The sequence below is a fragment of the Schistocerca piceifrons genome, chromosome 4 (assembly GCF_021461385.2).
Source record: "Schistocerca piceifrons isolate TAMUIC-IGC-003096 chromosome 4, iqSchPice1.1, whole genome shotgun sequence".
Lineage (NCBI taxonomy): Eukaryota > Metazoa > Arthropoda > Insecta > Orthoptera > Acrididae > Schistocerca > Schistocerca piceifrons.
In genome coordinates, this window is record NC_060141.1 from 510,601,172 (window position 1) to 510,617,370 (window position 16,199).

General features: G+C 39.6%; 1 protein-coding gene across 2 annotated transcripts in view; it reads left to right on the forward strand.

The window, feature by feature from the left end:
* Window positions 1-1,393: 1,393 nt before the first annotated feature.
* Window positions 1,394-16,199, forward strand: part of LOC124795053 (seipin) — a 48,457-nt gene continuing 33,651 nt past the window's right edge. Inside the window, exon 1 of one of the 2 annotated variants that reach the window (XM_047258844.1) lies at window positions 1,394-1,791. In XM_047258844.1, the coding sequence (XP_047114800.1) occupies window positions 1,541-1,791 (251 nt within the window). In that variant the 5' untranslated portion in view covers window positions 1,394-1,540. The remainder of the gene's footprint in view (window positions 1,792-16,199) is intronic. The other variant, XM_047258846.1, reaches the window with a different exon arrangement.

Sequence of the window (16,199 nt, forward strand, 5' to 3'; positions counted from 1 at the left end):
TGTTGACCATCTGACTGGATTACTGAATATGAAGTCATTGATGACTGGCTGGACATGCAATTCATCCAAAACATCTCAGTGGGCATGAAGAACAGCCAAGTTGTTCAATCGCTTCTGTCCCATCTTGATTGAAGCCAATACCTTTCTCAACACAGACTTTCCTAGTAGATCAATGATCTCGTTTTTATTATTGTGGGACGTCCACTTGTACCCCCAGCGTCCTAACCAATGTTTGAACTCACATATGTCATTCTTTCGGAGTTCCAACAATTGAAAAAAATTGAGCTTACGTCTTTGTGCCCTCTAATTGCTAGTCATTGTTGGCTTAGAAATTGCATGGTAGTAAAAATTGTCTCAAGAGCTAAACGGCCTTTCTTCATATCACTATTTAACTGTTCATTCAATTGGGAGACCACACTTTGGTTAGTGATAGAATTTAGTTTCAAAAAACCTTCTTTATGTGTAAAAAATTGTAATAGTTTTTTAGCATCTGCCTCTTTGCAGGTTTTGCTAAAAACTTTTTCGGTAGATGTTTCATATTCTAGCCATGTGTATTTGATCAACCATGACTTCTGAAATGATCTTCCCTTATCGGATCGTCCAGGTTTCGGCTGTGAACGGTTCTCGCCTGAAGACGACGAAGCAGTTGACGACTCAATAATTGTTGGAGTTTGACTTGCAGTATCATCAGCTTCCAAGTGCGCCTTTTTGCTAACAAATTTATCCATTGCAAACTTAATTCACAATACACTAACAGACAAAAGTAAACAAATAAAATATAGTCATATAAAATAGTCCACTAGACACTGAAGTCGGAACACTAAACACGTCTGCAGCATGTACTGAATGAAACTATCCACACTGAATGACTGCGACAGTAGGGTGGGCCTTACATAGCCGAGGCGTCGCAATGTCTCGAAGTGTCAAGGCGACGCGAGGCGGAGGGTTCCAGGCGCTTCTACTCCAGTCCTTTCGATGTCGCCGCGGCCGCAGCGCTGGCTCGCCGGCGCCACACTTTACCCGAAGGTTCGCGCACCGGGACAAATCCTGTGTGCCCCCAGCACCGTAACATTATCATGATTCACACCACTCATGTTCAGTTAACCTGCTTACTACTGTAATAATTATTTGTTTTAACTCGTTGCTGAATGTATTTTAAAAGGTAACTGTCGACAAACAAGGAAAATAAAAAATTCCATCATAGTTTTGTGATTTTTACACAGTATAATATAACTAATAATTTTCTTAAATTATTGGGGGTCCGTCTCCCAAACGAATTTTTGAGGGGGCTCGGGCCCCCTCAGGCCCCATCGAGTCGGCGCCTGTGCACAGATGTTTTCGTCTTCAATACAGCGTGTGACGTCAAAACGACGTCACGTGTGCATGAATTCTTGTGAAATGTAAACGTAAACAGCTGGCCGCCAAACATGTCAGAGATATAACTGTGTTTTGAGGTGTAAGGTACAAAGTGTCAGAAGTGTAGTTGACGTTTCTACTTACTAATCCGATAGCTTTAGGTATATTGTTTTATTAGTGAAACATGGGACTCTCGTCTATCATTTTGGCGCCTTTTAGGTGGTACAGAAGGAACGTCGTAGACAAAATACTAGAAGCGATCTATTCCAGGCTTCGAAATAAAATTGATAATACGTCAGAAGTCGTCCTCAAAGCCGGCGTAGGCGCAGCTGTATTATCAGTAATTATTTGGACGTCAGTATTTTTATATGTAGCATTTTATTACACCTATATGCCGTCTATTAGTCACACAAGACCGGTGCATTTTCAGTTTCAGTAAGTACACTTCACCGAATTGTTTTTTTCATGTGATCCGCCTGTAGCTAAGGTAGACACATCGTAGACTTAAAATCTTACATTTTGGGGTATCACTGTATAATGATAAATTCGATAGCATTAACCAGTCCTCAGTTTAGAAGAAAATTAACTTTTATAACAGTTTTATATTTTTTTTAGTCCCCCCCCCCCCCCCTGAAACAGTTATTTAAAACTCGCTAATTCTTTATAGTGGGAGGCACTGTAAACTGTTCATGTTAGCTGTATAGTCGTGTAGCGGATACGGAAAGAAAAAGAAGTTATGAAGATCAAAAAAAATTGTAAAAATGTTTTTGTGTAAACTGGAAGAAAGCGACAAAAACTTGCCATATACATAAAGCTAGTGCATTTCTCGAAAGAGAATTGAAGAGGTCAAGTATTATTGTACTTTATTCTACTAATTAATAAATAATTTAACAAGTGATAACTCACCGAACAGGTGAGATGCTGACTCATCAAAATGCTCATAAACAAAAGACAATAAAGCTAGCTTTCGGATAAATCATTTTATAATGCTACAGATTAAACATACACATACATACTTATGTACAAAAAGCAACTGTATAGCTATGTTGTGCTGTCTGACTGTACTGTGTTGGCACTGCAGCTTGACTGGAAAGGAGGGGCGGGGAGGGGTTTTTGTGTCTGGTGGGGTCACAGAAGTCTGTCCTTTCAGAATGCCTTCCCATCAGCCTTATACCGAAGTCCAATCACACTGAACTTGTCAAAGACTTAGTCTCTTTCTTCAGTGGAAACACTATTGTTGTCACTGGCAACACGAGCTATTCACGGACAATTCCCATTATCACCTTGCTTAAGGTGATGACTGTGTTCATGTGTGGGGACCCATGGTGAGCTGCACCTGTGAAATGTCCAGGATATCGACAGATTTCCAAGATTCTGTGATGTTGTTGGGAGGCTTCGGTGTTGGCAGCCATACAGATCTTGTCATTATCCCTCGTCGCCTTATTGCCAGACAGTGCATCGAACAGATCCTGTTTTCCCATGTGGTGGTCATCAATTTGTTCTAATGCCAGGGCCCATGTGGCAAGCATCAGCAGGGATGTTTTGCAAAGCCTAGATATTGAAGTAATTGAATGGCCGATGGTGAGTCCTGACCCAAACCTCATCATGTATACGTAGGACATGCTTGACAGATGTGTTCATGGTCATCCTGCTCCATCACAGATCCTCCAATAACTTTCATGGTCTCACATTGAAGAATAGATACAGATACCAAAGGGTGTTAGGCAGTAATAAATGCTCACGGAGGGCAACCACCTCTACATCTACATTCATACTCTGCAAGCCACCTGACGGTGTGTGGCGGAGGGTACCTTGAGTACCTCTATCGGTTCTCCCTTCTATTCCAGTCTCGTATTTTTCGTGGAAAGAAGGATTGTCGGTATGCTTCTGTGTGGGCTCTAATCTCTCTGATTTTATCCTCATGGTGTCTTCGCGACATATACGTAGGAGGGAGCAATATACTGCTTGACTCATCGGTGAAGGTATGTTCTCAAAACTTGAACAAACGCCCGTACCGAGCTACTGAGCGTCTCTCCTGCAGAGTCTTCCACTGGAGTTTATCTATCATCTCCGTAACGCTTTCGTGATTACTAAATGATCCTGTAACGAAGCGCGCTGCTCTCCGTTGGATCTTCTCTATCTCTTCTATCAACCCTATCTGGTACGAGATCCCATAATGCTGAGCAGTATTCAAGCAGTGGGCGAACAAGCGTACTGGAACCTACTTCCTTTGTTTTCGGATTGCATTTCCTTAGGATTCTTCCAATGAATCTCAGTCTGGCATCTGCTTTACTGACGATCAACTTTATATGATCATTCCATTTTAAATCACTCGTAATGCATACTCCCAGATAATTTATGGAATTAACTGCTTCCAGTTGCAGACCTGCTATTTTGTAGCGAAATGATAAGGGATCTATCTTTCTGTGTATTCGCAGCACATTACATTTGTCTACATTGAGATTCAATTGCCATTCCCTGCACCATGCGTCAGTTCGCTGCAGATCCTCCTGTACAATTCGATACACCACAGCATCATCTGCAAAAAGCCTCAGTGAACTTCCGATGTCATCCACAAGGTCATTTATGTATATTGTGAATAGCAACGGTCCTATGACACTCCCCTGCGGCACACCTGAAATCACTCTTACTTCGGAAGACTTCTCTCCATTGAGAATGACATTCTGCGTTCTGTTATCTAGGAACTCTTCAATCCAATCACACAATTGATCTGATAGTCCATATGCTCTTACTTTGTTCAGTAAACGACTGTGGGGAACTGTATCGAACACCTTGCGGAAGTCAAGAAACACAGCATCTACCTGTGAACCCATGTCTATGGCCCTCTGAGTGTCGTGGACGAATAGTGCGAGATGGGTTTCACACGACCGTCTTTTTCGAAACCCATGATGATTCCTACAAAGTAGATTTCTAGTCTCCAGAAAAGTTGTTGAGGCTCTCAAATTCCAATGAAAAGCACTCAGTGTGACAGGATGAATTATTGTTTCTATTTTGTTTATGACACACTGTTATTTTTATGTAAATGACTGAGCATGTAATGATGTTTTATTGTGTAGGCCTACTTAATTTGCGGAAGATAAAGTTATAATTTTGCTACATTCCCAGTCCTCAGTTGTTGCTCAAAGGAATGTGCCAGATTCTCGAAGTCATGTTCCCTAATTATTGTGGGCAGTGGATCAGCAAAATATGCATAGACATGTATAAAACCTTATCTACAAACAAGTAAAAATTATGATTGAGACAAAGCATTAGTGTTATATCCTGCATAGTGATCCCATCCCAGAAGTCCAGCATAACTTCCCATCCGTAGCCAAATCCATAGGGCCATCCCAAAAACTTTGCTCTGAATCCCTCTACCTCCTGAAGCTAGTGATCCCTTGCACACCCACCTTCTACATGCTTTCCAAAATTCGTAAACCCAACAGTCCTGGACATTCCATTGTAGCTGGTTACTGTGTTCCACCAAAAGCATTCCTGCTGTTGTTGACCAAGACTGGTAATCAGTTTCCTGCTCCCTAACTTCTCATAAAGACGCAAACCATTTTCTTTGTTGACTGTCATCCATCCCCGTCCCTTTACTGCGTGGATTCCTACTCATAACTGTTGATGCCCTTTCCCTATACACCACCACCACCTGTGCCCATGGTCTTGCAATTATCAAACACTACCTCTCCCAGTGTCATTCAGACTCCATACCAACCAACTCATTCATTACTTAACATCCTTGCGCATAGCTACTCCTCCTGTGAGTGGAAGATATATAAACAAATCTATGATATGGCCAGGGCACCAACATGGCTTGCTTCTTTGGCAACATATTTATATACTATGTAGAGGAAAACTTACTAGACACTCAGAATTTCAAACACCTTGTCTAGTTCAGGTTAACTGATACCATTTCAGAATCTGGACTCCGGACAAAGACACACTGTCCTCATTCCCTCATGGCCTTCAACACTTTCTCTCACATCAACTTCACTTGGTTCTCCCCAGCCCAACATGCCATCTACCTAGATGTTGATGTCCAATTGTCCATTGTCCACATAGCTCAGTAATCCATCAACAGTACATGTCTTTTGGTGGCTGTCATCATGCCCACAACAAAAAAATCACTTCTATATACTCTGGCCACCCACTGATGGTGCATCTGCAGTGACAAGAAATCCTTTGCCCAGTATGCAGAAGGGTCATTCCATGGTAACTCACATTACAAAGTGATGTTTGTATTATAACTTTTGGACAATTAATGGAAGGAAATGTTTCTATTAAATATTTTTATACCTCAAAACATACTTTATGCAGAATGCTCTATAAACCTATAATCATAATAATTGTTACATTACTATATTTATAAAACCAAATCTTACAATTATAGTTGGTAACTCACTTTACATTTCCAAGAAATGGCTTTTGCATACGATAAAGAAAATACAAAAGTCTGCTGTGTTTTATGTGAACATTTCTTGTAAGTTTTACACACAATACCAGTAGATCTTATAAGTATTTTAACAAAGTCCCAAACATTTAACCTCCAATAAAATAAATATTAAAACAATGTGAACAAGTAACTCACGTTACATTGTCACAGATCACAGTCAGACTTGAAATAACCACGGGAATTTACAGCACTTGGAGGGTTAACTTTTCTGACAAGCTTGTCTTTAGTGTAGTATTTCTCTTCTTCAATTTCAGGCCACTTCCAAAACTTCCCACCTTTCATCTTAACAACCAACCTTAAACTCGCCATTTTTAATTTTAGTAACATTACCAGGTAAATATGAATTTTCATATTTTACCACCACCCAGTCATCTACTTATATACCTAGTGATTTTTCTGTTCTTTTAGTGTTTTCCTCTGCAGCTGATGAAGTGGTGTCTCCTACAACTTCATTATTGTAGACTTCCAAATGATAAATTTTAGAAATGTTCAAGAAAGGCTTGCAGTTCTCGATTAAGGCTGAGAGATGTAGTTTTTTGCTTCTTTGGCTAAAGTCTTCTTCACCCATAAGAACTGCTGTCACATTAGAAGAAGAATTCAATAATGCTTTTACAAAATCTGTTGCATTGTTTGCAATACATTTCCTGCTTTTCACACGAGACCAGACTTGGCGTTTGACAGCCCCACCAATTCCACCCACTGGCCCCTTCCCATGAGAAGTTGCAAAGTACTTCCATGTAATTCTTTTGGCATGACTCTTACTTAGAATTTTTATAGCCTCTGCAATATATCTGTTTTTAAACTAGGAAGCAGGACCGTCTGACCAGATTGTAACTTCTCTAATATTTTTTGGTAGGTCTTCAAGAAGTCTATCAACATCAGGAATGACAGTGTTTTTTGTGTCTTCCAGATTATCAGATACCAACATGTAGGGGTGAGAAGTACATGAATGCCAAATCATGGTAGTAAAAATACTAATTTAATTCTGCTGCCAATGTGCACTTTGAATTTCATCTTGACTTACACATGTAAAATTTTCAGAAAAATCGATTTGCATCATGGCAGTTAGCATCGCAGAAGGCAGCGATACCTTATCACTCTGATAGTTCTTTTATTGTTCTCTCTTAAGGTAGCAGTGCTCTAAAAATTTAGGTCCCATGGTAAGAATGTGATCAATAAGATTCTGTAATATACCTTTTTCCTCTACATTCAAAATTCTTCCATCACTCTCCTACCACACATACCATTTCGCACCATACTCTTGTACACCAGTACATAAACCAAGAAGTTTAACCGCCAATAAATCTTTACATTTCATGCACTTTTCCAACCAACAATTGGCTGTAGGCTCTGCACATAGAAAAAATTCTGGCCAGTTACTGGTGTACATAGGTATTTACAGTCACAACGTCTTTGTATCGAGGGGTCTGTCTGCTAATGTCATCCCTTTCATAGAATTTGCTCACTGCACTTATTATTTGATCACTTATTTTTTGTTTAGAGATTCATTCTACTTCTAAAGGTTCAACAAATATATGATACAACCTTCTAATAACATATTTTTGTTTTCTGGGTGATGTTGGAAGTACATGTTTCACTTTTGATATGGCTTTTCCCAGTGAAGACCTATTTTTATACGGTGGAGAGGCAGAACTACTTGGTGTAGCTGAAGATGCTTTCTTTAGCTGCTTCCTGTACTTGGCAACTCTTTCTCTAGCATTCTGTTTCCTGTCTGCAGCAATCCTTTCTTGTTCTCTTTTACTCAAACATTTTTCCTGTTCCTGCTTCTTTTTCGTGAATTTTTTCATAGTTCCCTTGTGTTTGATTTTATACTCTTCATATCTGCCTTCATCCTTCAATTTCTGCCATCTCATCTTTTCAGCTGCACTTTAAGGCATTCTGCAAAAATTGCAAATTGTTGTAAAGTAGAAATAGCTATTCCCTATGGGATTTTATGCATCATATGGAGATAAATATAAATTAAATATGTTGAAATATATTGTTGGTTGTGTTGTATGTAATTCAGAATGAATCTGACTCCTTAAAATTATAACTAATCCTACAAAAATTATGGTAACTCACGTTACATAAATAAAGGTAACTCACGTTACGTGAATTAAATATCTTATACCAGGAGAAGGCTTCCGGGAGGCAATTTATTTGAGATATTAAATCATCAGGTACACTTATGTGAAGGACAGCATGGCATATAAGTTTCTATACTTTAATGTATTTTGTGAAAATCGTAAATTGGCATTTGGTAACTCATGTTACACATTTTGGGTTAGGTTATATAAATGTTTTTGTATTTATCATCCTTAAATTGTTTGCTTCTAAAAATATACCAAAAAGAAGAAGAAGTTATGCAATTTCAAGTGATGTATAAACCATAAAGAATTATTATAAATTTCCTAATATATATATTTCTTTCTTTCTTTTTTTCTTTTTAAACCTTGAAATTGATCAAATCTCCTGCATGCACAAACTCAACAATATAGTCTTCAAAACAATGGCTCCCACAAGTAAATGATAGGTTTTGGAGGGAAAAATCAGTCTTGCCAACAAAATTAAATGCCCAACCTACATATGTAACAGGCGAAAATATTCCCACAGAAAAATTAATTTTTTGATAATGATTCCTCATTTACATGGAATGACCCAGAAGGTCTTACAAAAGGCCTTCACAGACAGGCACTTTTTCCTGAACCACAAACATTGTCTGCACGATATCCTCACATGCCACTAATCCTCTGACCAACCCCAAGAACCAGTTGCAAAGGAGCATCGTCATCATTGCCCAGTATCATCCCACACTGACATAACTGAACCATATCCTTCACCAGGTCTTTGATGGTTTATTGTTGTGCTCAGAAATGAACAGTATCCTACCCACAATCCTTCCCACACCTCCCAAAACGGTAAACCATCACCAAACCCAATCTATGGAATATTACTCCATTGTTATGCCACTTCCATTTCAAACCAGTTGTCAAAAAGGTCATACTTCTGTGGAAGACACAAGTGAAAGACTTGTCCAATGCAAACACTCAGCACATCATACTACTCCCTTCCCATGATGGACTTATCCTATTGTATCAGTGCAGGGACATCCATAAGAGCAGCGTTTCATATACCAGCTCCATTGTAATTTCTGCACTGCATTTTATGCGAATGTGGTCACCAACTTGCTATTCACCTGAATGAATAGCCACCACCTAACTATGGCCAAGAGCAAAGATGAACACTCCGTTGCTGAACAGATTGCTGAGCAGAACATGCTTTATTTAAATGAGTGCTTCACAGCTAGTGCCATTTGGATCCTTCTCCCCAACACCAGCTGAATTATGTAGATGAGAGTTGTTCTTGCAAAATGTCCTTCAACCCTGTGATCTACATTGCCTCAATTCACACTGAGGTCCCACATCCAACATCACTACCTTTTACATATAACCTAAATTTTGTTACTCACTTTGTGAGGACGAAGTATCTTGTCACCATGGCAGCAATAGCATCAGATGCCGATGCTCACCACAGTATTTAGTATTTAGAAAGGTGGCAGAATGGTTGAGAAATGGGTCTACATTCTGAACGGAAATAGTTCAGATTCCTATCTTGCTATCCAGATTTAAGTTTTCTGTGGTTTCTCTAACTTTTGTAAGATAAAACACAGGGGTGTTCCTTTGAAAAGAACACAGCCTATTTACTTCTCCACCCTTCTGCAATGTTAGTTTGTGCTTAGTCTCTTATTACCTCTGTTACCATGTGCCACAGTCAGACCATTGAAAGCCCTGTGTTGTCAGAAAACCTGTGACGTGTGAATTCTGAACACTATGTAGAACATGGATTACATGATTGTCAAGAGGTCATTCTATGACATGTATCCCTTGGTATGCTCCTTGCACCTATAGACCTTTGGTGGGCTGAGGTGATCAGTGGTTTTTAGGCAAGTAACATCTTTCATGTTTGAAGATATAAATTGGATGGATGAAAACCTACTTACCAGGTGGCTGTAGGAGAACACACTAAAGATATGGAAATGTGCAAGCTGTCAGAGCCAGTGGCCTCTTCTTATGGCAGAAGGGTTGAGGGGAAAGGAACAGGGATGGAAGAAAGGAATGGGTGACTTGTAGGAGATGGGGAGAGTTACAGAAAAGTCATCCAGAACCCCAGGGCAGGGGAGACTTACTGGACGGGGTGCGAAGGGAAGACTGATTTTTTGGTCATGCACCAGCCAAAATTTGAAAGTTTGTGAACATAGAGGTGAAAGATAGGGGTAATAAGCAAAACAGAGGTTACTGAATAAAACTTTGTGTAAGTGTTAACAAGAGTGGAAAGCTAAGTGAATTGTATATGGTAGACAGGTGAGGGTGCAAGGACAAATAGACAGTTGGAAAATAATGGAAATAGAAAAATAAAGTGAGTGAAGAAAAATAATAGTTACTGAAAATAAATGGTGAGGCCACAGAAATTTACGTAAACTTAGGCCATGTGGGTGGTTAAAACCAAGTACATGTTGTAACACCAGTTCCCACCTGCAGAGTTCTGAGAAACTGGTATCCATGTAGAGTATCAAGATGGCCCATATGATGAAACAGACACCATGGTCACGATTGTCATCCTGTAGAGTATGCTTTACAACAGGATATTGTGTGTTGCCAGTATAAACCTTCTCTCTATGTCCATTCATTTTAACTGATAAACTGGTGGCAATCATGCCAATGTAAAAGGTTGAACAGTGTTTATGTAACAACTGGTACATGGCATGTGGCAGTTACAGATTGCTCTCTCTTTCACAGTGTATGTTTTGCCAGTTACAGGGCTGGTATAGGTGGTTCTAGGAGGATGCACTGGCCAAATCTTATAGCGAAGAAGGTCATAGGGGGGAGATCCAGATAGCAGTACATGATCTTTCTCATCTCAGCCTTCTCTACACTTAATACCCCACCACTGTAGTTCAAAAGGAGATTTTCCTGACCATCACATCCAGTTCTGATACTGCTGATCCCTCCAAAAAACAACAACAACATAGGAGTACACCTCTTGTCACTCAGTGCTGTCCTACTGTCGAATGTATTAACCAGCTATTTCGACAAGGCTATGACTTCCTAAAATCATGCCCTGTAATGAGGTCCATTGTGTATGATATTTTGCCCATCACAAATAGAATAGCTTTTTGCCATCCCCCACCCCTCACCCTGCCCCTCTCATGTCCCTCTGAACCTTCACAGTATCCTGGTCAGACCGTATGCTCCTTTGGCACTCATTCCCCTCCACTATGGATCTTACCCCTATGTCCATCCCAGCTGTAATACTTGGCCATGCACCCTCCTAGCATCATCCATATCAGCCCTGCAGCTGACAAAACATATATACTGTCAAAGGGAGACCCACCTATGAATGATGAATGGGGATGGAAATAGGGTATATGCTCTATACTGGCAACATACAATATTCTCTTGCAGAGAATGCTCTACATTAATTTCTGTTGCCTCAGTTTTGTTTTCAGTAACTCCACCTTATCTTTGCTCCCTTTTATTTTTCTATATCTTTTATTTTCTGACTGTCTATTTTTCTGTGCCCCCCCCCCCCCCCTCACCTCTCTACCGTGCATAATGCACCTAGTTTTCCATTCTTATTGACTCTTGTACTATATTTTTAAAGTAATCTCTGTCTTGCTTATTATGCTATCTTCCACCTGCAGGATTTTGGGTTTCCAAATCTCATCTGGTGGTACAGGTACCAACAATCAGTCTTTTCTTCTCATCTCATCCAGTAAGTCTCCCACAAATTGGGGCTCTCGGTGACTTTTCCATAACTCTCCCCATTTCCTAAACCTTGTCAGTCCTTTTGTTTCATATCTCTTCCTTTCCGTTCCATCCTTTTACCAGCAGAAGATGACACTGGCTCTGAAAGCTTGCATATTTCCTTATCTTTTATGTGTGCTGCCACTTGGCGGGTCGACAGAATCATCCGATCCCACGTGCCGACTTTGACCCGTGATGTAAGGGTGTTGTCGTGTGTGACGTCATGAAGGCGCGGAGTTTGGTTTGTGAGTGTGGCGTGTTTGTAGATGTCGTTGTGTTGTGGTTTGTTGTGCTCTCTGGTGGTATGTTCAGGGTTTTCGTTTGTGTGGTGTAATGGGCTCAGTTCGCTTTTGCTCATTATCTAGAATTGTTCAAGTGTCGGCTGTGTTTGTAGTGGAATTCATTTCAGTGAGTTAACGATTTTGTGTGAAGGTTAATTTAGTGTTGTTCGTTGTACATCGTGTGGTAATTTTAGTAAAATTAATCGGTTGTTGGTTTTGTTCAGGAATGGATATGATGGATAAAATTAACAGTGCGCAGGTCAAGGGAAGTGTTCGATCCCAATGTGTGGATGTGTATGTTGATATTGGGATCGGGAGCTGCTGTTGAGCTACGTAGGTCAAGGGAAGTGTCCGATTCCAGATGATATTTTCTTTAGTGGTATTTTGGGGAGTTTTGTTATGTCGGTTTTTCTCATCGTTTTATGTGGTTTTGTGTGATGGTGGGTGTCTAAATTTGTTTATATTTAAAAACAAGGATGATGTTACTTACCAAACGAAAGCGTTGGTATGCTGATAGACACACAAACACACACACAAAATTCGAGCTTTCGCAACCTAAGGTTGCTTCATCAGGAAAGAGGGAAGGAGAGGGAAAGACGAAAGGATGTGGGTTTTAAGGGAGATGGTAAGGAGTCATTCCAATCCCGGGAGCGGAAAGACTTACCTTAGGGGGAGAAAGGACAGGTATACACTCCGCGCTTGTCCTGTTGGTGTCATTAGGCTTGTTGTGGAGAGAGTGTGTGTGTGTGTGTTTTTCGATGTATTTTCGTCCTCATAATGTGTAGGTACCAACTTTAATGCGCCATATTGGAGTCGTGGTTTATGGTCGTTTCGGCCATATTTGTGACGTCATGGGTCAAAGCAGACGGGCGGGATTGGACGCTTCTGTATTTCCCACTTAGGGAATAGATTTCTTATCTATCTAATTATATTATATTTTCAGACATTGATTGTTTTCAATGGTATTTTTCACTTTTGGGTACACTTATTAGGTAGAGCAGTGCCTTAGATGAAGCTGCTGAGATTGTGAACATAGAATGTTGGTAAATTACTGGTCAGATAAGCAGCAGTATTTAATGCTAGTGATTGAATAATAGTAAATGAGATCTGTTGTAAAACACAACATTTGGCTGTATGCTACTTTAACCGAAAATAAATAAAGCTGCTTGTATTACTAACGATAAGAAACTGTTTGCTCTCATTCATCTGCACACAACTGTGTTTTGATCTTGAACTGCGTCCTTAAACTGAGGCAAGTTTAATTGAAATCAGTTATCTCAGTGACACTTACATATAAGGCTACACTGCAAATGAATATTCACATAAAAGACTTCATAACACTTACAATTATATTAAATATAATATAGTTCTCTTGTTCAGGAAATCTTTTCTTCAGTTTCCAGCTAACCTTTCTATCCTCTCTACTTCTGACAGCACGAGTTATTTTGATGGTCATGTAACAAAATGGCCATTACATTTAGTGTCTCATTCTTTAATGTAATTTCCTCATGATGACTTGACTTAATTTGATTATATCCAATTACCTTGATTTAATTTTGCTGCTGTTCATCTCGTATCCTCTTTTGGGGACACCAACCATCATATTCAACTCTTCTCTGAAGTCCTTTGCGATCTCTGACAGAATTGTAGTATCATCAGTAACCTGGAAGTTTTTATTCTTTCTCACTGAACTTTAATTCTCTTTCCAAATTTCTCCATAGTTTCCTTTACTGTGTGCTTAATGCACAGATTGTATGACATGAGTGGTATCCTATAACCATGCCTCACTACCTTCTCAATGACTACCAATTAGTGCATCCCTTTCATGCCCTTAAACTGTCATGATAACAGTGTGACTTCTGTACAGGTTATCAGGTTATAGATTTATTCTCACTTCCTGTACGTTATCCCTGATAACTCCTGAATTCCAGAGTGTATTCCAGTTAACGTTGGAAAAAGCTTCTTGTAAAAGTACAGATGCTATACTTGCAGCTCTGCCTTTCTTCAGACTAATTTCTAAATTAAGTTTTGCATGTACAGTGTGAGATTAGTAGTCTGTGTACTTAGTTTGATGTTGTTTAAGTATTGACTGACCATCTGACCTTTGTGAGGCAACTGTAAAATTACTGAGAAACAGAATGACTGACCACTACTTAGCTTGAGTAGTCTTAATTCTAGTACTACAGATACGTATGTAAGCATAAAAAACAATTCCTGTGTTTTCAAAATATTAGTTCCTTCATCAGAGAGGAAAGAGTTATAGCTTGGGAAAATTAAAAAGATGTGGCAGGTCACTCAGAGCCTAGGATGAGAGGGACCCGCCTGTTGCAAATATAAAAGGAAACATGCAACAATGATGAAGGGGAAGGCATCAAGGTAACTGTTTTGTGCCCTCACTAACCACAAAGCAGGGAATGCAACCTTAAATTTTAGTAGGGACATAGAGGACAAAATTGAGTCCCTGTATGTAGCAGTGTATGAAATTTCACAACACATCAATAAGATTGACATATAGTGTGTGTGGGGAGGAGGGCACTCTAAAAAATAAATGTTTCCACTGTATTCTTTGAACTGTTAATATTCAGTTCTTTTTTTTTTTTAGTTAAGTATATGCTCATCTTGAAAGATGATATTGTAGTCTGGGAACTGCCTAATTGCCAAATATACCCTACACAGAAGGAGAACGTGATACCAATAACCAATTATGTACACACTCCTTTGTGCATCAGAGGTTGAGGGTCTTGCTATTGAAACAAGGTACACATTAAATGGTTGCCATTATGACAATTTGTACAGTTTAACTATAGTTACAGACAAGGATAATGGCAATTTATCAAACCATATACCTAATTTCTTGTTGCTTGAGCCATTTCGGAAAGAACAGACACCATTTCCATATAAGTATATAGTTCTGGCAATACCGGCCATGACCTTCCTCTTCTGTGCGGGTGCACACACATTATCCGAACTCTTACGGGACTTGGTAAGAATGTCTTCCACGAGTAATGAGTGTATTGGGTAGGGACACTATGAATTAGGTGAGACTGTGGGTCTCGTGGGAGGCGTGCACGAGATAGTCCCAGCAGTTGCACTATCCTCTGTGCCCTTGGTGGATCAGGTGGATAGAGCATCTGCCATGTAAGCAGGAGATCCCGGGTTCGAGTCCCGGTTGGGGCACACATTTTCTTCTGTTCCTGTTAATATATATCAACGCCTGTCAGCAGCTGAAGGTATTAATATATAATTCTAATTTCGTTCTAGTCGGCTTCAGGTCATCAATAACAGACACCATATCCATATAAGTATATAAAAAATGTCTTCTGCTCTGGGTGACACTGCTGAGTTTGTGGTGCGTGATCATCAGAGGTATGTTGTTGGGTCAACCTGTGCTGTATTTGGTAGTTGACTGACGAGCAGCTGTTACACACAAGAGGTAGTCATAAATTAGAGCCTCATAATTTTGTCTTGCAGTTCACAAGAAAACAAAGTGTACACACAACTTTTGTAAGTATTGTTTCGCTTTTCAGTGTAATTTCTCGGAACAAAATGGTGCAGGGGTGAAGATATGGGACCAGCAGTAGAGAGGATAGCAGTTCAGATCTCCTTCTGGGCATCCAGATGTATGTTTTCCGTGGATTCCCTCTAGAGATCAATTAAGGCAAATATAACGATAGTGTCTTTGAAAAGGACCTGATTTCCTTCCAGAGTCAGAGCCTATTTTCCATCTCTAATGGCCATCTCATTGATAGGATGTTAATCCTTAATGTCCTTTCATTTTTCAAAATGATTTCCAGCCTTTTGGCAATCCATCAGTGAGGTCAAGTATTACCAACTATATTTGTTCCTCGGTCATAAGCACAGATATTTTTATGAAATCTTCAAAGTGAAATCCATGAATGATGAACTACTTTTAATTTTGCAGTTGGATGGTAGTCTGTCTGATAGCACAAGATTCAGGCTGTATTGTAGATGAGGCAAGATTTCCCATCCAAGTATTGCAGTACGAACAGTGGTTTGCCAACTCAAATTAAGTCTTGCCTTTGTGTGCAAAACTTCCTGAGTGTTTAGTGAGCAAACTCATGAAGAAATGCTTTCTTTAGTGTGGTGAAATACTGCACTTGAAAACACTACGATCTCACACTCCTGTGAGCCTCAAAGACCATTGTCATTATATTTGTAGCATATTAAGTAGTTTTCAACTTCACTTTCCTCAGAAGTGTTGCCACTTTGATTAACAGTCTGTCACAGTATTTGCTAAAAATTCTACATCATCCATTTTGAAGGAGGGTAATATGTTTG